This window comes from Columba livia, chromosome 1, assembly GCF_036013475.1.
Source record: "Columba livia isolate bColLiv1 breed racing homer chromosome 1, bColLiv1.pat.W.v2, whole genome shotgun sequence".
Classification (NCBI taxonomy): domain Eukaryota; kingdom Metazoa; phylum Chordata; class Aves; order Columbiformes; family Columbidae; genus Columba; species Columba livia.
In genome coordinates, this window is record NC_088602.1 from 119398653 (window position 1) to 119422690 (window position 24038).

Sequence of the window (24038 nt, forward strand, 5' to 3'; positions counted from 1 at the left end):
AAAGGGAACACTTGTCCTGACATCTTAAAGGGATATCCTGAAATGGGAAGAATTACCTTCTAGAAGTCTCTTTCTTTCAGCTGGCTAAAAATAATGCTATACTGTTGTGTCTTAAAGCTAAATAATGCAAATTGTACCTTGTGTAAAGCATCTATAGAGTTATTTTTTAGCAGCTCTTAGATAAAGTCTGCAGTATAGCACATATACAAAAGAAATAACGATGCACGACATTACTTTTACTGCTTTCAAATTCATGAGAGCTAAAGGGTAAAACAATTAATTTATCTTGACAATTTTTAGTGGAATTATTGCATGAATGTGCGTATGTCAATGAAAGGCATAGTAACTGAGAACAATTCTACAGTAATATAGTGCATTTAATTAAAAGTTAGTATTTCAAATTTTAATTAACACTTCAATTGAAAAATAAGTAGATCAAACCCACATTGATTTTGAAATAATTTAGACTTCAAATCATTCTAATGCAACCTTCAAATATTATTGACCAATGTAAGCACAAAAAAAGTTATTTTTATTCCAGAAAAGTGTAGAACCAAAAAGCGAATTAATACACGATTTAAATACAATTGTCATTCTGGCTAATCTTTGTGTAACAAAAGTATCATGATTTTCAATACAATGATTTACGTGAAGATAGGATTCAGCTTCAATTAAAATTCACATAAATGAAATATTTTTTTTTCCATGGCTTTTGCATAGAAATCGTGTAATGATTCCTTCAGTAACACTTTAACTTTGCAGTCTCCTCAAATAGCCTCTTAAAGTACTCCACAAGAACATGGAAATTGTTAGTCAATAGAGAACAGTTTCCTTCTGTATTATTGTTGCAGTGGCTAGTGCTGACTCTTAATAAAGTCAGTCTTGAGTTTGGAACTTAGCATGCATAATTTATGATGTTTGCCTCTTCAGCCAATTTTGTTTTTTAAAAATTTATTTAAAATTTTCTTCAGCTGGGAAGGCTTCCACATACCTGTGTCCACAAAGTATGTTTTGCTATCTAGGTGTTCTGCTATTTTGGGTTACAAAAATGATAATCTGAAATGAAAACATCTGTTCTGGCAGTAACCTCTGTTTACTTGACTGGCTTTGAAGGAGAATGTATCCTCAGAGACAATATATCAATATTGTTTTATTATTTCAATTTGGCATCTCATTACTTAAAACATTTTATCTAATTAAAAGTAAGGTCTGTTGGACATATTTATAGTTCATTAGCTAGAAATAAAACAGGGCTATTTTGCTAGCAAGTAATTAATACATATTTTAAAAATATTTTTATTAGTATGGATCAGGATTTATCTCAGAAAATATTTATTTTTATTTTCCTTGAACATTTGATGCAGGAGGTATAACGCCTAGGTGGTTGAGATTGGAATTATCTTTCCATTTAACAGATGATTTTTCTAACTCTGCTAACGTACACATACTTGCTTGAATTGGCCTAGGACCTGCAATTTTGTATGAAGATACAACTAATTTAGTAGGCCAGGGAAAATTTACCAGAAAATCTTTGGTCTTCATGCAGCTCAAGTGCCACACATGTATAACACAGAAGAACAGGAAGTATGTAGTTCACGGTAAACACAAGAAAACTCCTGATGTATAGAGTTATAAAATGAATACATCCTTGCTTTAAAAGGAGCCCAAATATCCAAGTTTAAAAGGGTTAAAAGAGTTGTTTACTACTCTAGGGGTGAATGATGAATGGGCTTGCTTTGCAAGTAAGTCTTAGATAATAACGGGTGCGCTTGGATGTGGTGACAGTGGGAGAAAATACACTTGTCTGGCTTATCTTTTAATTTCACTGTCACAAAAGCTGGCTTTTTACAAGAGATAGCCTGTGCTTTATGCAGCTTTATGCAAAGTCGTAGTGGAAAGAAGGCATGATTTAACTACAGAAAAATAAGGAAAGTTGAAATAAATACTTCCAAGTTTTACTTTGTCAGTCTATTCAAACAATTTTTTTAAAAAAATCTTTCTCCTCAGAAGTGTTTTGGCTATCTCTAAAAAGTTCCTTATCTTACCAAATACAGAGCAAGGTGAGACAGACACCTCTGCAGTTTCCATTTGCTGTATTGACTTGGTCCCCACCAACTGCAGTGAGAACTTAGCTACCTCGCGTGTAGATGTCTTTATAGCAGGCACCTGGGTTCAGATGACTGAATCTGGAGCTGAATCCCACAGTCCAGGTCATGTCAGGTGACTTCAGTGTAATGCAGATGTTCATGCCTTTGATCAGCTGTAGCAGCATCATCACAATTCCATGGTTACTGAAGTGAAATGCATTGACCTCCATGATGCTGGGACTAGACTGCTGCTGTCGGCTCTGCTTGCAGATGTAATGCTAGCTCAGCCCTGTCCACACTACCCACCATGTGCTATGATCTTTATTGTAACTGTGGTGAAGTATACGCCAAGAAAACTTTCTAAAAAAAATTCATACTTTTAATGGCAGCCTTGGCAGAACATGGAAAACTGGAAAGCCATTGTTTTCTTGCCAAAGGAATGATTTGATTGATTTTAGATTAGGGCACGTGCATCAACTAGTGTGTATCCAGGGATGAGCACCCTTAAGCCAAAGAGTGAAACTGGAAGCATGTCCACAGACCGCAAGCACCTTCACAAACAATGGAACAAATCCTCAGACTGACAGAATACCTGTTTGTTGTTGTTGTTGTTTTGTTTGGGGGGATGGTGGTGTTTTGGGTTTTATTGCATGTTTTGTTTTGTTTCATTTTTTCAGGACACCTCTATGATTCTATGGCTGAGTTAAATATTTTAAGGTAGCAGCTGTTATCACTGTCCCGCAAGCCTCAGGCTTTGAGTGTGCTGGTGAATGACAGGGGGTAGGGGCCATGAGCTGGGATGGCTGAAGCGCAGAGGAACACATGCTTGGGATGTGGGAGCTCTGTTTTGTTCATTGTGCTGAGGTTCATGTCACACGCTATTGCTTTTAACCTTGTTTCTGAGATGGAAATATCAGAAGCTGAACCTGGTTTGGTTTTGTTGTTGTTATTGCCAAGGCTGATCCTGTCTCATTTTTTAAAATAAAAGAGTGAGGACTGTGATTGCACATTGCGTGACATTGGTGGTCTAATATCTCAGTTGAAGTTAAGGGGCATTCTTCAGTGTGTTTGGGGAAGGGCAGAACTAGGCCAGACTATGCTTTTTTTATATACTTATCTATGGCTCATACCTCTTTAAGGGTTAGGCATTTCTGGAACAAATACGAGTCCTCATGATAGTGTTGAAAAAGAAAATATATTTTCCTTGCAATTTAATGATATTTCCAGAGTCTCTTGTACATTTGTTTTATCTCTTCCTGTGAAAGGGCAATTTTTTCCCTTAGTGCAAACATTTAGACTGTGTGCTGTCACTGTAGGCATTGTTGGATTATATACAGAGTTTATGAGATGGTTCAGTAATGTGGGGTAAGCTGGGAGCTGATACAAGAAATCTAACGCAAGATATTGTCTTCTGTCAGATGGAGCTGTACATGGCGGATAGGTGATTACAGGGCTGCTTATGAAAGAGCAAATGTCTCTTGGGCCATTTGTCTAGCTTTGGGACCAAAATGACTGGTTAATCTAGCAGTATCTGAGTCTGTTAGTTGCTGATACCACCTTTTTTTTTTTTTTTCTTTCAGTGCTTGTTTAATTTAAATGTAATTCACAGAAACACACATTATCAAATAAGATGCACATGTATAAATTCATGTAACAGAAGTCAACTTCCCCAGACTGTAGGAGTTACCTGTCAGCTCCTAAGTCTAGCATAATGTGTGGTAGCTAAATTGATCTTGATTGTCAGGATTGTGAACTGAAACAGTCCAGGCAAAATATTTCAGTATTGCAGAATGTTGTGTTGTTCTTTTGATATCAGCTCAGTTTGCGGAGAGCACTGTGTTTCTTCTCATAAATCCTTTTGGCTTCATTTAGAAACATGCTGTGATTCTGATTTATGCTGTGCTAGTACAAGGTGAGGTTGCTGTGGGGTTACTGTGTAGGCAGTTTCATGAGGATTGCATTCACGTGCATGTTCTTAACCCAGAGCTGCTGACTCCACGTGGGTTTGTCGTACTCATTAGTGCAGCTGTTGTTACCACAGAGCCCAGTACTTGCCAAGGTCCAGCACAGTAAAAAGGAGAGGAGTTGTAAAAGGGCTGATCAAAAACATGGTACCTGTCCAGCCAGGTACTCAGGTACCTGTCCAGGTACCTGAGGATAGGTTTGTTCAACAGTAATGAATACAAAAAGTAGGGTGCATCTCACCTAATTAGGGTACTAAAGTGAGGTGTTTAACCTGCCCTGTACCTCCTGTGTGGTCAATGTAAACAGAAGACTCATGGTTGTCATACTGTATCTGCATGTAATTTAGCTTGGCCCTAAAATATCAGTAACTGTAGCAAATTGGAAGGTTGGAGCAGAAAACACATCTCCTTAGAATTAGTAATTTATTTAGCCCAGTTATATAGTAATTAATAATATGCTACAAATGATTATGGAGTTGTGGTAGCAAAACTTTGTAAAAGTTAAACAGAAGAGCAGGGCTCTTTACCAAAGGTGAGGAAGGCTAACTTGCTAATACTTGCTAACATGCAAGTATTGGTATTGATCAGATGTGTGGGATCCCCTTCTGGAGCTCTTTCTTTCTTCTCTTCATTTGCTGCCATTTGTATTTGAGCTTTTATAATTACTTCTTACCTCCTTTGCATTTTAAACATACATATGGTGTTTTACATACACTAGATACATCTTCTTTGTTCTCTTTATTATGTCCTAAAACCAGTTCTGCCTATCCCTGAAGGTGGCTTCCCTACAACCATGAGTAATTGACCTTTTGTGATTTGTGTTTATACTTGAAGGACCTCCCTTGTCATCCTGTGCTCGTACTCTTGGGAGACGTTGTTTTGGGGTCATAATAAAGACAAGACTTGTAGAAAAAATTAAATTATTTTCAAACTTACTAAGTATGACTGGAAAAAATGTGCAAGATGCATAAGAATCACAATGGTCATGTAAGCCTATAAGAGCCAATCTCTTTCTGATAACTGCAGTCCAGTTCAGAGTGCCTCAGTTTTGGACACCCCATGTTGGGTGATGGAAGTTCAACTGAGAGAGAAACACAAAGAAATGTAATACTGAGAGTGCATTGAAGACAACTTTGTACTGGCAGTTGTGCCAAGGCAAAATGTAATGGAGGAATACTGACAAGGCGACTTTACAGACAATCGTAGGGGATCCCTGCCAGTACTGGGAAGCATTATGGGAGTGAGGTACTAACATGAAATATGACAAATGGTGATGAGAACTGACACCAGGATGCAGCTGGAAACACTGCACTGTGCATAAGCAGAGAATTAATGAAGTGGCTTGGTTTAACCCAGCTGGCAACTAGGCATCAACCAGACACTCGCTTACTTCTCCTGGTGACACGGGGGAGAGAATTGGAAGGGTAAAAGTGAGAAAACTCATAGGTTGAGATAAAGACAGTTTAATAGGTAAAGCAAAAGCTGTGCATGCAAGCAAAGCAAAACATGGCATTCATTTGCCACTTCCCGTGGGCAGGTAGGTGTTCAGCCATCTCCAGGAAAGCCAAGCTCCATCACATTTAATGGTTACTTGGGTCACTCTTAACATCCTCCTTTCCTTTTTGCAGTTTTATATACTGAGCATGATGTCATATTGTGTGGAATATGCCTTTGGTCAGTTGGGGTCAGCTGTCCCAGCTGTGTGCCCTCCCAACTTTTTGTGCATCCCCACTCTCCTTGCTGGTGGGTTGGTGTGAAGAGCAGAAAGGTCTTGATTCTCTGTAAGCCCTGCTCAGTAACTACCAAAACATTCATTTATTATCAACACTGTTTCCAGCACAAATCCAAAACATAGGCCCATACTACTATACTAGCTACTATGAAGAAAATTAACAGTATCCCATCCAAAACCAGCACACCTTGCAGTCTGTGAAAGTTAGCAAAGCTTCTGCTTTCTTTATAAAAGAACTAGTGGAGGGATGCAAAGAGAGTCTTGCAATGATTGAACTGTTAGAACTAGAGAATAATCCCTGGTTTTTCTTGAGGTGAAAGAAAGGGACATGGAGAAACTGAAGTAAGAGAGCTCTAGGTTAGCATTTTAGTTATGTGAATAAGCAGGAAAGAACTGTTACAGGGAGCTAATCTGCAAGAGTTTTAGATGTAGGTTGAATGTAGAGCTCTTAACAGAGACGTAGACCCAAGCTGACTAAAATGATGTGTGAGGATAAGGAGTACAATGATAGTGCTATGAAAAAAGGAAATAAATTGAAAGATTTGCAGGGGGAGAGAAATGAGAACCGTGCAGGCTGGCATGGAGAGTAAACTGATAGCCAGACATCAATAAAGACCTGGCAGAGGAGGGCACAGAACTGTGATTTGAAAAGAGTGAGGTTAGCTTAATTGGAGGGAAGAACACCAGTGAATTGTCAGCACAGGGAACATTGCTGGCTTGAATGTAGTTTGTGGTGAAATTACCTAGAGATGGGAAGCAGAGGAAGAGGGAGAAGAAGGTAAAGCACAGAATCTTGAAAGCAAGGGGATGCAGTGACACACATACAAAGTGAGATCAGAGGAGAGCTGGAAGATGAGGCAGCCTCCAAAGTCAGGAATAGTACAGGTGGCCATGTCAAAGCCAGTGACTTAGCTAAGAGGACAAGGAAGAAATATTGCTTCTAGTTTCACTGAAGAGGTCTATGGAGTGGACTTTAGTGAGAGTGATTTTGTTGGTAATAAACTGAAATGCTCTGGTATTATAAAGTATTTTTAATGTTCTGTCACTGACTTAAGGAAAAAAAAAAAAGGAATAGGTTTAGGGCCAAGTTCTGGCCTGAAATGAAATTTGCATTTGACTGTAGTAATTTACATTACAGCTTAGTCGAGGAAAATCCTGTTTTCAAATACTTATGTATACACTAACTCAGGGGAGAGCTACATGACCTGCAGGGCTTTTTGTCTTACAGGGTAAACTGATTTCCTTTCCCTGAAATAAACACATGTGCATACATACCAAGGAAAAGAAGCTTTATGTCTGGTACACTGACACCCAAAAAGCTATTGGTTAAATCTGTAATCACTTCATGTGTTTACATAGACTTTGATGTTCTGTCATTGTACTAGTCAGACTGCAGAATAAGTATCTTCTCACTTAAATGATTGCTAAGATTATCCCATGTTTTGAACATTGCACAGAAAATCTACTGACTATATTCTTCTAACACAAAGTATATGCAGTCGGTGTATATTCTGAAGTATGAGCAATTAGTGTGTCAATGCAGAGAAGAATTTGAAATACTAAATATGTTCTAAAGCTTACAATTAAATAGATTACTTCAGTGACACTTGTGCAAGTTATTTATTTCCATTGTAACTACCAGGGCACAGTATATTTCATCCAAACTAATGATGTAGTTGCATTTAGAAAAAACCCTCAAGCATATTTTTCACGTTTAATAATTTCAACTAAGATACACAAGCAGTCCACTTGTTCATTATATTTTGGCATATATTATTCTTCATAGGAAGAATAATTTGACTTTTCAGTTATGAGGTACACTGCTGGAATATTAATTTTTTGCTTTGTGAGATTTCTGAACAGTATTCAGAATCTAACTATTCAGAAAACAGACTGCATTCAGAAGTATTATCACTGACCAATAATGAGAAATTATTCCCTACTTCAGCAATAATTTCACGTTCAGAAGGTATACATCTGAGTAGTAAACTGATTAAAATGCTCCTTTTATTTGAACTTTTTAAGACATCATTTATTAAGTCATACAGCCATTTTAAAATATTTTGCTAAATGGAATTTCACTTTTCTATTTCTTACTAAAGTCTGAGATATATACTGTGGGAGTTTCAACAGCAGCACACTAGTTAAGATTGCCTTGAAATATACAATTGGACTGTGATAATTTTTATTTTATAAGTTAACTGAATTTTTATTTAGTTTTTTTATTTAACTAAATAAATAAATAGTTTTTTTATTTAACTTAACAGTTCCTTAGGGATTACATGAAATTTCGTATAAATATGTAGGCTAATTCATGCTGACTTATAACTTCACATTTCTTTCTCTTTCCTGTTACCTTCCCACACCTATAAGCGTTCTAATAGAAGGCTGGAGACTAGAACCATATAATGTAAGCACATGCAAAGCTAGATCCCTTTCTCTAATAATTCTGGAGTTATATCACGGTAAGCCTTTGGCACATCTCAGGATCAGTTAGCTGCTTCTAACAAGTATGTTTCGGGAAAAAAAGAATGCTTTTGAAAAGCTTTTTGTTCCCCTTGTTCCATCAAAGCCCAACTTTCAATCTGGTTTCCTGTGCAAACATACTGCTGTGAATGTGTCTCTGTGTTTCCCACCTAATAACTTCTGAATGTGCTTAGCAACTTCAGACACTCCTGACAGGGGAAAGGATGATGGTGAAAGGAGGCTTGATTTCTCAAATGTAATTAAAATCCCTGAATTTTCATCAAAGTCGGTGGCTGGGAAGAGAAAAAGAAACCCTATTAGTATTCCCAGTGAGGGAAAGTGCAGTCTGAGCCCACACTTCTTTACACACTGAAAAAAAAATTCATGCAGGTGAATGTCATTGTAAGTTATGGAAGAAAGCTTCAGCTAGAGCTTTCTACTCAGACAGAAAGTCAGTCAAACTTAAGACACAAATTGGTAGGAAATAAAGCTTCACTATTTTCCAGTGCTCATAGAGCTGCTTGTCAGTAAAGGAAAGGTTCATCTCACCTCACTTTTCCATTCTGCAGTGTTGATATCTTTACTTCTATGCCCAGCTCTCACTGTAGTCAACAGAGATAAATAAGTTTTAGAAGGTGATTAATTTCGTCCTAACACAAAAAATAATAAAGGTAAAACAAATTCTATCTTAGAAAGGCCAGTAGCTCAGATGTAAACGTGTACAGGTTTGTCCCATGACATAGATTATTTTCTCACATATACATGAATTACCTTAGTAAGGATAGTTGTGATGAAGCATGCAGGAAAGGGTGTGGAGTTTCTATTAGAGAGGGCATCAAAAGGCAAACCAAAAATAATTGGGCAATGGCAGGCAAAAGCAGTAGTGCCACTCGGCTTTAGGAAGATGCAGGGAAGAATGATTAATGTTTTTATTCCACCTGGGAGAAGATATAAAATTAATGTACAGCTGTTTGTATGAGTAAGTTGTATTTGAATTCTCACGTAGGTAATGTCATATGTGCTGGAATAAACAGTTTTTGTTATCAAAAAAATTCCTAGTTTTTGCAGTTTCATACAGTTATTACATCACATGCCAAGTTTCCAGCTAATTACAACATCCTCAATTTGATTAGACAGTCACTATAGCTGCTGAAAAAGTGTTTTACTGAAAGATTATTGAAATTAGAATGTGATTTTCTAATTAAAAAGGGTACTTTAAAAAAAAACAATTTGCAGGAGATCCAAACACAGAGTTAACTTAAATGGCGGGAAGAGACATGAAGTCTGGAAAACTAAGAGAATGCCGTAAGGATGAAGCTTACATACATTTGCTGTATGAACCCTGACTAATAAGCGTCTGAAGAGAGTATATTAATTCTCCTCATCTTGAGCTTGCTTGATCTCATGCTTCATGTTTGCTTGCCAAAGCATCATACAGACATTTGTTATTACATCAGAATTGTAGTTTTATATGACATTTCATTTTCTCAAAAGATTTGATATTTTTAATAGAGCTAGCAAGGTGATTTGCCCTCTGTTACTAAATAATGTCTTCCAACAGGGTCAGAAGAAAGGAGGATTTGTGTTTATGCTATTTTCATTATAATGCATTTGAAAATAGAACTGCTCGAAGGAAGTAGTGCTCTTAATGGAATAGTAAATAGCTTTTTTTTTTTTTTTTTGTGCAAATTAGATGATATTTCTCACAGAGAAGATGTGGTAGTATTTACTATATCCTTTGCTTTTTTATTGCTTGAACTTAGCAGTGATTTCTGATAGCTTTTAAAAATTATTATCAACCTGATTATATTTATACCGTACAATTAATGCAATATTGAGTTAATTTAAACAGAACTAATAAACCACTTGAAAACAACTTCCTGGTCAACACTTGCACTTTTTCAGCCTTGGTGAGGTTTACTTAACTAGAGATAGTCTGAAGTTTTAAACAGGTATGTAGCAGTTCATTAGGCTAAAATGGTAATGGTTATGTAGCGTCTTTACTTTTAAACTGATAGTGAATAAGAGAGACTAAGAGCTGCTTTTTTGGTGGAAGGGACAAAACCTGTTTCTGAAAATAGATAAGGTTTTTCAGGTTCTTGGTTTTCAAGGAAAGTGCCATGGTATTTTGGGTATTTTGTTTCTTTTTTCCCCCTTCCCCGTCACACCCCCTCTCCCTCCCCCCCCCTTTTTTTTTTCTCCTGGATTCATTTGTTCTTAATTTATTTTTTTTTTACTATTTGCTGATGATGACGGCTGAATGAAAACTGTTTGAGGCTCAAAACCAAGTGACATCCATGCCCTTAGTTTTCCTAGTGTTATGCAAATTATCTAAAGAATACATTTTCTAAAGGCAAAGGGAAAAAAAAAACCCTTAAATTATTCCAAACAGTCAAGAAATATTCATATTCCATCTCTAGCACTGTGAGGATATTAATCGCAAGCTTTTGCTCAAGACTTTTTTTCATAATGTTACAACTGAAATGAATCTCTGTGCCTTCTAAGACAGGAAATTCAAATGTCTGTTGACCTTAGCTGAAAAGGACAAATTTGGAGAAATAAACTAAAATGGAAAATATCTTACACATATCTGAAACAATGATCCTGATATTTTAGAAAGATAATAATGTGATTCTGTGGTGGGACTTAAGGATGGTTCAGAATCACTCAATGACACTTAAACCAACCACTTGATTGTCCAAGCTGTTCAAAAGGAAGTGAAAAAACTAAAACAGTAAAGGAGGAAGACTGAGTTGCATGTAGCATTACTGTAAATGGTTAGTCTAGACCATCTGGTCTTCTGCATAACTCACTTGCTGAGGAACTTCTTTGACACTCCTGCACCATGTCCTGAGCTAAGTGTAGGTCCGTGAAACAATGCCCAGGGACATGGGTGCACACTTGCATTGTTGGCAGCAACCCAGCTCTTCCATTGCAGAGATGGAGATACAAGTAGGAAGGCAGAAGTTAGAGAATCAACTGGTTTAGTTTTCACCCAGTTGTTGAAAATATGAAGATAATAAAATGTCTTTATATTTTTTAAAAGGTCTAATAATTTCTTTCATTCTGTAATCCTTAATCCTGATGAAAGCCTGAGTAACACTCATGATAGTGTGGGTTAGAAGTGTAGGTTAGATGACAACACTGGGACTAATGCAGTCTTTCTCAAAGAAACTTCTGCAAATTTAGTGCATTTTTAGGAGTTGAGAACTGGAGTTTCTCAAGCTCTGACCTCTCTTCTTGAAGCACCTTGAGGGTTATCTGGCATCTATAACAATTAGACAGTGAACTCCAATTGGTGCTTCTGATTGACTTGCAACACCTGTGAACTGGTCAAGCAGCTAGCCCATGTTAAAACATGCTGCTAGTGATATTTATGTGTGTCCCTATACTATACTTTTTCTATCTTGTCCATCTGTTAGGTCTCCTCTTTTCATCATCTAAGAAAAGTTGGTATATCTGAAGGAATATGTTTGTCTAATATTTATTTGCCTAATGCTTTTTATGTGTGAGCTTTAATGTGCTGAGGAGTTGATGCACTTAGAATAAAATTCAGTTGATGTAACTTTAATTTTCTAGTGCACTTAAAATAAGACTTGTGATTAATAAAATCTTTCCTCATAGTGAGTGCATAAGAGCTCAGATCTGGGGCTTTTCTGAGGTAGGAAGACCTGTACACTGCAATGCACTGTGGTGGCAGGGGGGCTTGGGAGGTTCCAGCTGCCCCCTTTGGTTTGCCTTTGGTTGGCATCTCATGATGGACTGGAAAGAAGTTTCCAAGTGCACCCTGCTGGAATGAAAATCTCCACTCTCTGTCCTTGTCTTAGCCTGGGTGGCCTGAAGCAAAGAGCTTGTGGTGGAAACTGGCCTTACAAAATCAGTAACCCTTTATCAGAAGGCGTCTGATGAGTTCATAATGAAAAATAATCATTAATGCACAGGAAACATCCTTCCACTTTTTAATTCAAAATGCAATTACATTGCTTCTTTGTCCTGGTAAACTACTGTACATGAGTTCTCTATTATCACATGACACATGAATAGGAGTCTCATAGTGGTAAGAAAGAGGAGAATGGAATGGAACATATTATTTCTTATGTAAATCTGTTTATTTAGCAAAGTCCAGGGCTTCTAAAATAGTTGACAGTGCTCTGCTGTAATTATTAAAGAATTAACTGATTAATCCCTAATGTAAAATATCTTCTTCTTAAAAAAAAAAAAAAAAATTGCTTTAATAAAATTAAACATATGGGGGGGGTGGGGGTGGGGAAGGGAAATTAAACAATCAAACCAAAAAATGAAACACCAAAACAACACCAAACCTAAACCCTAAGAAAAGTGCCCTGAGATGCCATTTGTGGGGCTTGGGATTAAGGAAATTAATGGAAATAACATTCAGGCAACTTCCATTCCTGAATCTTCACTGAGAAAAAACAAGATAATACAGAGTCAGTAAAGGTAATTTAATTTGAAACATTTTGCAACTAAAAGAAATCACAGTTAATTTCTGCCCTATCCATTATCTTTGGTTTCTTTAGGCTACGTAGTAAAATAATGTAGGCTAATATTTTTTTGTAGATACATTTTGTTTCAAAAATAGACAAAATATTATTTTGAGACATTTCTACAAGAGAGAGGTTTTAGCTATAAAAAGATATCTAAACAAAAATGTAGATAAGTCTCAGATTTGTTTTTGTAAAACAAAATGCCTATAATCATCAAAAGTCAGTTCACAGTATGTTAAATGTTTCATAAAATACAGAAACACTAACTGTAAACATTGCAAAACCTGTTTCAGCAGTCCCAATACACTCATTTTTTCACAATAAGTCTCACTAGTTTTGTATAGATCTATCTCATTAGCAGAATATGGGTATCAGAACCATTCAAACAATTCAAGAGAACAATTCACTACCAGGAATACTGAGGTTTCTACTCACAACCAGTACATGAGTCTCTTGAAGTATTGTCAGAGAAGAAATACTTCACTGATTTTCTCTTCTAGCCATCCATGATAATTTTAATCTTAAACTCAGATTCACAACTACACCTCATTACACAAATGTGTAGGGAGAGGATTAAGTATGGCTTTCCCAAGGAGTGAAATCAATTTAATCTGTGTGCATTTCCTAGACTTTAGAAAGGTGTGAAGGTTTCACAACAAAAACAGAAACAAGAAATTGAGGACAAAACTTGTTTTGGGCTCTGCCTGGGTGAGGTAGAGAGCAAATACTTTGCTAATATATGAGAATAGATCCAAAGGTGACACAAAGTTGTGATGATAAACTGAAAAAATTGCTAGCAGATCATTTTGAATTTTTATGCCACACTTTATCATGGCATATCCTACTTCTTTAGTAGGACAGCAAGTAGTCTGTCTATATATGTTCCCCTAACAATAAAGGGAAAATTTACTCTGCCTCTAGGACTTTCATATTAAAGCACCAGGTAACAGATTGTTAAGGAATATTTGGGGACTCAAATAGTCTTGGCCAAAAAAAAAAAAGTCATTAATGGACCAGAAACTCATGTGAATTGACGTTATTGAAACTAAGTCTACTGGTAGAATTTTTTTTGGTGTGCAAATTTAAGTTTGCAGAATTTATCTCATCTCTGGTAACTGTAACGGTAAACAATTTGTTGCACATTGGTGGTAACAACAAACACCATGTTTGTAGTGCTTTGGTCTCTTTGAAGCACAAATGTTATAAACAAAATCAAGTATGTCACATTGCAGCATGGAGAAAAGTCATCTGACTAAAACAAAGATAAATTTCAGTCTGTGACATATTCCGTTTTGCCAACATAGAGTATATAAGGTCACTACTTTTCAAAGAGTCACAACAATGCTCCCTGGCAAAGAATGGAGTTATTGCTTTGATGATAAAGTACTGTAGTTTTTGACAACTCATTTTGGAGCTTCAACATTATATAGTGTATGTTTCTTGGGAGTATCTGGTAATGGAAAAGAGAGACAATATACTCCTTTCAATCGGCTATAGAGATTGAATTACTGAGAAAATTAGGTATTAAAGCAATTTATGATTAAAGAGCTATGTAGACTTTAGCAGTACCAAAACTTAGGGGAAATGGCTTAAATACAAAGCTGTCTTGAAGGACCTTTTTATCTCTAAAGAGACCATATGCATGATAGAAAATATAATGACTAAAGCATTAATACCACACAGTTCTAGTTTTACTCTGCTATATGTTTCTTCTGTTTTCCATAGAGGCTTAGAAAAACAAACAAACAAAACCCCACAAAACAACAACAAAACCAACCAAACAAGGCAAACCAGAAGTGAATAAAATATTTATTATCTTTGAAAGGAAATTCTGAACAACGAAGTGGAAAGGTGTTTCCAAATTATTACAGTCCATCCAGTTAGCAGACTGCAGTTTGGAAAGCAACTAGTGTAACCTAAGATATTTTCTGTAAGTAGTTAATAACTTTAGAGATTTAGCAACACTCAAACTGAATTGCTGTAATTGTATTTTAAAGCTGTAATGATACAGAAGGTCTGAATGCAAGAGGTCCCCATGGTAACGAGGACTGACAGTCTAATCTAGACTTTGCAAAGGCTCCTTTCTCTAAAGTTTGAGTTTGTTTAGCCCCTCTGGAAGCTGGAATGTTGTACCCACATGTACAAGATTACTTCCTCCTAGGTGCTGAGGAAAGATCATCCCACTTCAAGCACAAGTGTGAAAAAATGATCTCCCATCCATAGACTAGTTTGTGACTGTTGATTTCAGCTGAGTAAATTGGGTGCATTAGGTTGTCACGGCCACCTTGTACCAACTCTCTTATTATACAGGTTATACCAGTTATACACATCTTAGGAAAAGGAAAGTCTTGAGAGCAAGCTCAGTTGGCCATCCTCAATGCAAGAACTTCCTCTGCTCTCTCTTTTCCTGGCTTTCACCTTGCTTGAAGGCTGGTGCAAACCTTCCTGGGGAAAGGATGTGCCCATCATGTTCAAACGTGATTGGTTCACTCTCCATATTGGTAGTCAGGTAGAAAGGGACGCTGTCTTGAGGCAATCTTGTGAGCTGCTTTGGGTAATTGTATCATTTATGTCAAGAGTAACCAAATTTTTGCTTTAAGCTGCAGTTAATCTGTTGAAGATCGTGACAAGTGTTTCACATCATAGGGCAAATAGATGGAGAAAAGACCAAACTTCTATGAGTGAAGCAAAGACATCTACACAGGGGAATCATACTGTCTTATCATAATATTGGCTTTCCTGCCTTTGGAAATCTTCCAAAAGAGACTACAGATGAGATATCTGGTGTTCGCTTGGTTTGTTTGTTTGACTCCTGATCCAGAAAAAAACACTTAAATGTGTTTTCTGTGTTAGAGTGGAATTATTCTGATGCTTAAATAAGTGATTTATATTTAAGACATTTTTCAGGCCATTGGCTTGTGCATGTCTCTCTATAGCAACAACCCACCAAAGCCTAATCTATAGACTGAGGTAATATGGATTTGAGTGATCTATATAAATTTACTAAAATGCATCTTAACATGTGCAAAGGTTTCAATCTAGTTTCCTTTACACCCTTTCACACCAATGAACTTGACTTAAATAATTCTCTTTCTCGTTTAAATGTGGGCCATTTATGTTGGTCATGGGGCCCTTACGGCCAAACGTAGAAAGCTACTATTTTTCCCCCCCTTGCCACCCAGATGCAAGCTTCTGAACAGCTTGCCAAATTATTAATACGGATTTGTTCATTTAAAGGGATATTAGCATCACAACGATAGTAGAAAAATAACTTCCACAAATATATCAGTCTTAAGTTGCTCCTTCCCAGTAAAATGTCACTGTTAGTTCTGTCTCTGTTTTCAGTTTTGTTTCTGTACTTGAGCTTCTGTTCTTCCCTGGCTGTCTACAGGATTTCAGCATTTCCTGTTAGAGTTGTATGCTTACTTTTAAGTGAAAGATCAGATGCTACTGTCATCTAATAACTAGTGTCTTGATGATTTTTAAATAATCAGAGTATTTTTTTGCTGTAATTGATGTGTATTCAATTTCTTTTTTTTTTTTTTTTTTTTTTTTTTTGTGGTGTTTCATGCAGGTTGCTAGCTTACCATATATGTATAGGTTTAGATAGTTATCAAAGTCACTTGTTCTGACAGTTCTGTATTTCAGCTCAGACAGAAACCTAGTAATTTGAATCTTTCAGGAGGAGCCGACAGACTAGCTGTCCTCTTACAATGAAAGGCTGAAATTTTGGAAGACCAAGGAAAGGCCTGTTGCTTCTTCCACATGTGAAAGTGTTAAGGTTACAGGAAAACACCTTCAGAAAGATATTCTAGATTGTGGAAGGCAAAACCTAATACCTTTACTTTTTCTCACTCATGATCTGATGTTACCTATCTCAGGCTTACTCCTGGTAGTGACTGTACAGGAAATCTTGGCATACACTCAAAACAGATAGAATATAAAGGGAAATTATTATAATTTTAGCAATCAGAAGAAAATAGGATTATAGGTTTTGTTCTGTTCTGTGGTTTAAATGACACAGTAACTCCTGTGTATGGAAACTAGTAGGTAACCACACTGTAATTTTTGTGTAGTTCCAGACTATATGAAATCCACTGCAATTTAATGTTGTATTGATGCTCACTTGCAGTTTTAGCCACCTGTTTTCTGAGCTACAACAGGTGTCATGGGCATGTGATAAACATTTTGAATCAGTTTTCTTAAATTTCTTAGTAAAGTCCATACTTCCCTTTCAGATAAACTGGATCAGTATGTCAAAGAATTGGAATGATAGAAAAGTTGACACAATCAAAATAACAGGAGATTCATAAAGTAATCTACATTGAAAGAAAGGGAGAGAAGAAATAAGATGGCAGGAAGGTGACCCCAGGTATAATAACAACAGAGAAACTGACCAAGAGGAAAATTCCTGGTGACTTTGAGAGTAAGGCAGACAACAAATTTAAAATATTTCCTTAAAAGCAGGGAATTAATCAATAGACCTTTTTTTTTTGTTTGTTTCCGAGGAATTCTGAGTTTGTTTTTTTTTTTTTTGTTTGTATTTGTTTTTTCGTTTTTTTGTTTGTTTTTTAACAATTGAGATGAAAAAGTCAAAATAAACTTTTGAGAAAAATCTCTCCATAGGAGAATTTGACAGCAAATAATCACAAAGAAAATGAGTTATATAAGAATGTTAGTGCAAATAATTTATAGATTGTTTTGGATAAATCTGGAAAAACGTGGAGAACTTCACAAAATACAATACTCAGAAGCAAGTGTTACTTTTATAAAGGTAGTTTTCTCCCCTCTCCTTTTTCCCCAGAAAAGGATTTCACTTTGCTATGTAATCCTAGATGAGTTACAGAAAAAGTACTTGCTCACAGAGCATCTCCAAGGATGGAGACTCCACAATCTCCCTTGTGCCAATGCTTAGTCAACATCACAATCACAAAGCATTTCCTGATATTCAGAAGGAACCTCCTGTGTTTCAGTTTGGTCCCTTTGCCTCTGGTCCTGTCACTAAAAAGGTCCTGGCTCTGTCTTCTATACAGCCCCCCTTCAGGCATTTATACACATTGGTAAGTTCCTCCCGAGCCTTTCGCAGGCTGAACAGTCCCTACTCTCTCAACCTTTCCTCATAGGAGAGATACTCCATTCCCTTCATCAACTTTGTGGCCCTTTTTTGGACTCCCTCCACTATGTTCATGTTTCTCTTGTACTGGGGAGGCCAACACTGGAGCCAGCACTCCTGGTTTGGCCTCACCAGTGCTGAGTAAAGGGTAAGGATCACCTCTCTCAACTTGCTGGCAATACTTTACCTAATGCAATCCAAGACACCATTCACCTTCGTTGCTGCAAGAACACATATGTGGGCCACGTTCAACTTGGTGTCCATTGGGACCCCCAGGGCCTTCTCTGCAAAGATAAGATTATACCTTCTACAGAACTCACAGTATGAAACCAATATGAAGCACTAAATGCAAAATTTTAAGTCTGACGAAAAGTCAATAAGTTGAGTTTAAATTGTACATTAAGTTGCAAATACAAATAACAGTAGAAGTTAGCTTTAACTCTTTTTTAACTCTTACTCCTGACAACCACCAGGCTTCTTTCACCATCAGTGGTTTGTTCTTGGGAGATTTCTGCTGTTACTTTTCTACTGAGGAACCACTGAAGGTTCACTATTTCCTTGGAGGCATGGTTCTTCCACAGATCTGCTTGAGGATGCCCTGACTGTGTAAGTTATGGGCTGTCAAGGAAAGGCAGTATCTGTACGAGTGGTTTTTTTTGGGTGAGAATGTTTCATATGTCATGTCCCAAATCAGGCAGAACAGGGCACTGGACCTGGGTCTTGTGCATCCCAGGTCCTGCTGGCTCTTGAAGCATCACAAAATAGACCTGCAAGGTACTGTAGGAAATCAGTTTATTCAGGAAAACATAATTTACACTACAAAGGCTTTGTTATACTTGTTTAGCAAATAATATTGGATGAATTTATAACCTAAGAAAGCTGTAGTATTCACATCCGTAGATACTCATTAGAAATGGGATTTATTCCCAGAAGAATCATGCACCAGTTTCCTTTTCTTCTAAGCAAATACAGGGCCATAAATCTTGCAGAGGGGCAGGAACAGAAATAACTAGGTCATTACCAGTGAAAAGCTTCGCTTTCCTTTCTGTTTTTGTGCCCATGTTTGACTTCTAATACATACTTCACACTTACCTTCACAGTTTCATCTTGTTCATTTCAAATTCTCATTTTAATTTGTCAAGAACATGCTGAATTCTGTTCTCCATGGAGTCTGGCATCTCTCCTGTGCTGGGGTGATTTGCAAGGTTTTCACTACTGGATTGCTGAAGTTATTAATAAGTAAAATTTTGTCCAAGACAAATCCCTGGGGCTCTCACTTGAAATGCTCTCATTATCTTTCACTGAACTAACATCTGGTCGTTGTGTATATTTAAGCTGAGAGATTTCATTTAGATTGCAGCTTTATGTTTAAGCTTCCAGTACAAAGAGGAGGAGGGAAGAGTAGGATGAATGCCAGATCCTGTCATCCATCCTTTCCTTGCGTCTGATGCCATTTCTCTGCCGCAGTGAAAACTCCCTGAGCTGGCTCTGGAGAGTTGGGATGAAGCTTTTGTACTGTGTAGTAGGTGTGTAACTCCCTGTCTGCTGAGGAGAGGGAAGAAAAGGCTGCCCTGTGCAGGACCCATCTGCCTTGTTCCCTTAGTTTGTGCATAAAAATGTCATGTCAGATGCTGTTACAAGATCATGTAAAAATATAGTTTAATGACAAAGATGCTAATTAGTGTTTTTTATGAATCTGAAGTTTTAACTCAAGAAACTTTTCTGTGGCTTCTAAACTCTGCTGAGTCTTTTTCCTGGGCAAGAGCAACAGAATGACATGGTGCTTTTTAATTCCAGGGAATATACTGAAAATTGGAGTTGCTGAAAGTAATTTTTGCATTATTTAAAATGCATTCTTAGTATAACTAAAGAAAACACATGTACTTAAGCATTATGTTGTATGTGGCCTGGGCTGTATCACAGCTGTATCTTCCTTTGGCGGAGAGCAATGTGTAGTGTAGTAACATAATAGGGCATTGAATCAACTCAAGTAATTGATTAACTCTACAGTAACTAATACTTACTGACTGAGCTTTATCTCTCCTCTCTCTGGTACACAAATTGCACATTGAATTTGATCCAATTACATTAGTGCTCAGGCCAGCGAGCCTGAAATTCAGACCTCAAGATGAGGGGTAATTGTCCATGCAATGAGAACAATGGTGTCACAGTTGTGCCCAATACAAACACCCACACTAAGTGAAATGAGGTTCCTCCCTGGACTTGCTGTATCCAGCTCCAGCTGCACATTGGACTGGCACAGTGATAGTGGGGGTATGATCAAAATTCCTGCATCTTTATATGTGGCCCTGCATAATTCAGCCATTTTCTTGCAGGGACCTCCTACGAGCCGGAGCTAGCTTTTCTGTTCCCTCTCCAGTGGTCAAGTAGTCTTTGAATCTTTTTGGATCCTTCCCTCCTCTTGCCAGTCTTTACAAAGGCATTATATTGCCACTGCTGAGCTGCTATGTGTTCTTCAGGGAGATTTGTTAGGTTGCATCAGTACAGATGAAGACCTGTTCTGTCCCCACTCCTCTCAGTACCAGCTCATTGTTTGTTGTGAGGTCAATAAAATTCTGTTTTCTGTCAAACTACAGCCAGTTTTCTTATGAGAGTTGCAGCCACTTCCGGTTCACCCACCTGTCATGTTGATACTGCTGCAGGGATCATTAATGAGATATACCAAAGGATGTAGAAGGATTTTTTAGCCATGCCATTTTATTTCTACAGCCACTGCTGTTTTTGCTTTTTTGTCCTATGTGGACACTTTTATGTAAGTGAAATTAGGAGAGATCAGAGATCAGATTTGCTGAGAGAAGGAAGGAAAGGGTCTGAGAAGCAGTTGACTAGCCATCAAATTTGTTAATTAATTTTGCATTATTACTAAAATAATTCCAAGATATGTTCTTTTACAATATTATCAGCTTGATCATAGTTTAGTGACTGAATAATCAAAGAATCCTTTAGGTTGAAAAAGACCATGATTTAGCTCTTTCAGGTACTGAGCCATTCAAAAACAAGGATCTGACCCATCAGTCTGGAAAAGAAATAACACTTACCTGCAGTATATTTGTGCATATTCATATGAACCAAAAAAGAAATCTTCCAAATGCATTTCAGACTTTTCAGGAAATATTTGAAATCTATGAAAATCTTATGGCCCTTTCTGACAATTTTTCATAACTTTCAACACTTGCATATGTCCAGCCTTTCTGTCTCTCCTCCCTTTCTCTTTTCTCAATTCCAAATACCAACCTAACACAAATTCCTTTGAAAAATAAAATAATTATACTAATGCCTGTTACCAGAACAACAGAAGAGACCAGCGCACCAGGTCCTAACTCCCAGAGAGATGGAAGACAACTCCTCTGGAGCCAAGCATAGGAACTGTCCTGCTGGGGTACATCTTGCAGACAATATTTGGTCATGGGCACAGGGACACACCATCTTCTTCAGGGGGATGACAAGGAGATAGAAATGAGATGATCTGTCAGCCTTGACAGTCCTGCTCTTTGCACATTTCCAGCCTTGCAAAGGTTTTCTTTCGTTTGTGGATTGCCTCTTTCTACCAGTATGTGGGGTAGGCTCACGTTGGTAATGGGTCAAGAGAGGCCATGAAGCAAGCATTATGGACAAGTTTGCTCTTCACTAAATAATTTCAACATACTTTTTAGAGTGTTTAGGTTTTATCTGTTTCCTAATTATCCTGCAAACTTTACAGGTCAGGGCTGATTATTTTGTGTTTGCAGTGACCCTTGTTCCTGGTAAAATTCCCTTGTCAGTAACTTGAACAAATGGCTGTTAAAGGTGAAAGCACCTCTAATCTACTGGTCTCGTCTATGCCTTCTTCAGTCCGCTTTTCAGTAAAACAGCAGTGAAAGAAACATGATGTATGAGGATCTCAAGCTTTAGAGTAATGTTGCAGCTGCAGGTATAAAGAAAAGATTGCATTGAGCCATCAAGAAGTTCTTCATTTCATACAACTGGTTTCATATCTCAAGAAAGTAAAGGCCAGACTTGTATGTCCCGAGAGGTCCCTTCTAACTGTAACTTCCTAAAGAAAGGAGCTATTAATCCACCCTAGCTCAGAAGATGTTATCCTCCTGTCACCTACTAAGTGGGCACCTCTTCCTTAGTGCTCTGATCAGCAGTGACAGAAGGGAACAGGCTCAAGGAACCTTCCTGAGGGCTCCTAACAAGCAAGGCAAAAAGGCACAACTAATATGCCCACATGTAATAAACAGGTCTTACTTCAAGGAAGAGAATAAATGAAGTTCTGTACTCAAGAGAACATTTGCATGCTTTAATGAGGTTTGTGGAAACTCCTGGCTGAACTTGACAAAAGCAAGTATGAAAGGAGGGTCATTTGTAACATGATCATTTCTCATCTCAGTTCTCCCTGTGATTTTAGTAACATAAAACAAAGGAGTGTGATCACAGCAGTTGTACACAGTCCCTTAGTATCATACAATAATGCTTTTAAGTTTCAGAAAACTCTCTTCTTCTCACACATATGCAAGACCTACAAATCTAGCAGAGTAAGACTTGGCCAACTTCATAGCATCCTTTCCAGTTGTCTGTCTTTGCTGCCTGTGTTTGTCAGTCTAAGGAAAGCTATAAAATCCGGATGTTATCTGAAAAGCTTAATCTGTGGTGAAAGGCAAACAACTGTTTTGACAGAACAGCAAAGTTTGAGTACTTTTACAGCTGTCTGTGGTTTATTTTGAACAGTCTATTAATATTCAAGTCTGTTAAACCTGGTGAGAGGTGCAGATGAGGAACACCAGGTGTAAATCACTACAGATTTTCAGGGAAACAATTTATTGAGTTTCAGCCTTAGATTAAGTTACAAGTGCCATACCAGGGTTATATGAAGTTATACACACTGGATGATATATTATAATGCTGTGTAATGTGTAAGAATTGTTATTTTACCTGTATAATTGCATATTGTCTATGGGAAAACACAAAAAAACTCAACAAGACATGCCAGATGCTGAGAGTAAACTGGAAGAAGTGCCCTGCAGCCAATGAAATTGTTCTAATTCTGACCACTTATCTCTTAGGCTGGAAGTAGAAATGTGAGCTTGAATATTAGACTCCTAGCCGTTGTCATACTCTCAGTACATCCATGTTTTTTGGCACAGATATAATCATGTTTGAGACTTGGATTATGTAGCATAACTTAAATTTCCTTTTCATAGGTTGCTTGGAGAACAAAGTATTGTATCTTTATTGATATTTCCTTTATTTTATTGTTGTTTCAGGTTAGGTTTCCCCATGATGATTGTCTCCTGTACCATCGGGATGTGCTATCTTCTTGTTGCTCATGTCGTAGTCGGTTGGAACTCATAGTAATTTATACTTTCAAGACTCAAAGAAGCTTTCTCTTTCATTTAGTTTATATATCAGAACACTAAGAACACATATACACAGGAACAAAATGTCTAAAGCCCCAACATATGGTACCAATCAAAATGATTGTCAGCATCATCATCAGGTTTGGTCATTCTTAACATTCTGTCTTGTGAACAATTTGCAAAACTAGAATATCAAAATTAAGAGAATCCATATATTTAATTATGAATACAACTATTGTGCAGATGAAAAGGCACCATCAGAAGGGAATATGTTGTGCCTGAAAGTTTGTATTGACATAATTTGAGTATAGTCAGAAATGAAAAACTCATTCACCATAGCAGAGGTTCAGTAATTTCTTTTTAGGACTTCATTTGTCTTTGTCAATGTATTTAGCTATTTGTATTAAAGTAACTAATATTCAAGATGTAATAATAGACAGTTAAGCAGAAAATCTGTACACTATGAAGGATGTATCATTATATACATTTAAAAATAAATACATCTCCTGAAAATGTGTTTTGGAAAGAGTTATTATTTTGAAACTGGGATTGCATTCTATGGAGGCTTTGTTTTTTTGTTTTAAGGCTCCTAATCAGCATTAAACTGCCTTTTTTTCTTAGAATAAACTAATGCCTCTCTTTTTAGCAAAGTATGGACATAAAATGTGATAAAGCACTGGACATTTTCCATTTAATTATTAATTCACTTCTGTGATGAAGTACTCTAGATCTTTTAATAGGTAAATACACTATATGGAAGAATGAGATCATACCTTGGCTTTGATTTCCTTCTCTCTGATAATAATGTGTT

The 24038-nt window shown here is 37.1% G+C and overlaps 1 protein-coding gene across 2 annotated transcripts in view; it reads left to right on the forward strand.

The window, feature by feature from the left end:
• Positions 1-23740, forward strand: part of OCA2 (OCA2 melanosomal transmembrane protein) — a 218659-nt gene extending 194919 nt beyond the window's left edge. For both annotated transcript variants that reach the window (XM_065075251.1, XM_021287659.2), the window contains exon 24: positions 23135-23740. In XM_065075251.1, coding sequence (XP_064931323.1) covers positions 23135-23222 — 88 coding nt within the window. In that variant the 3' untranslated portion in view covers positions 23223-23740. The remainder of the gene's footprint in view (positions 1-23134) is intronic.
• Positions 23741-24038: the final 298 nt, after the last annotated feature.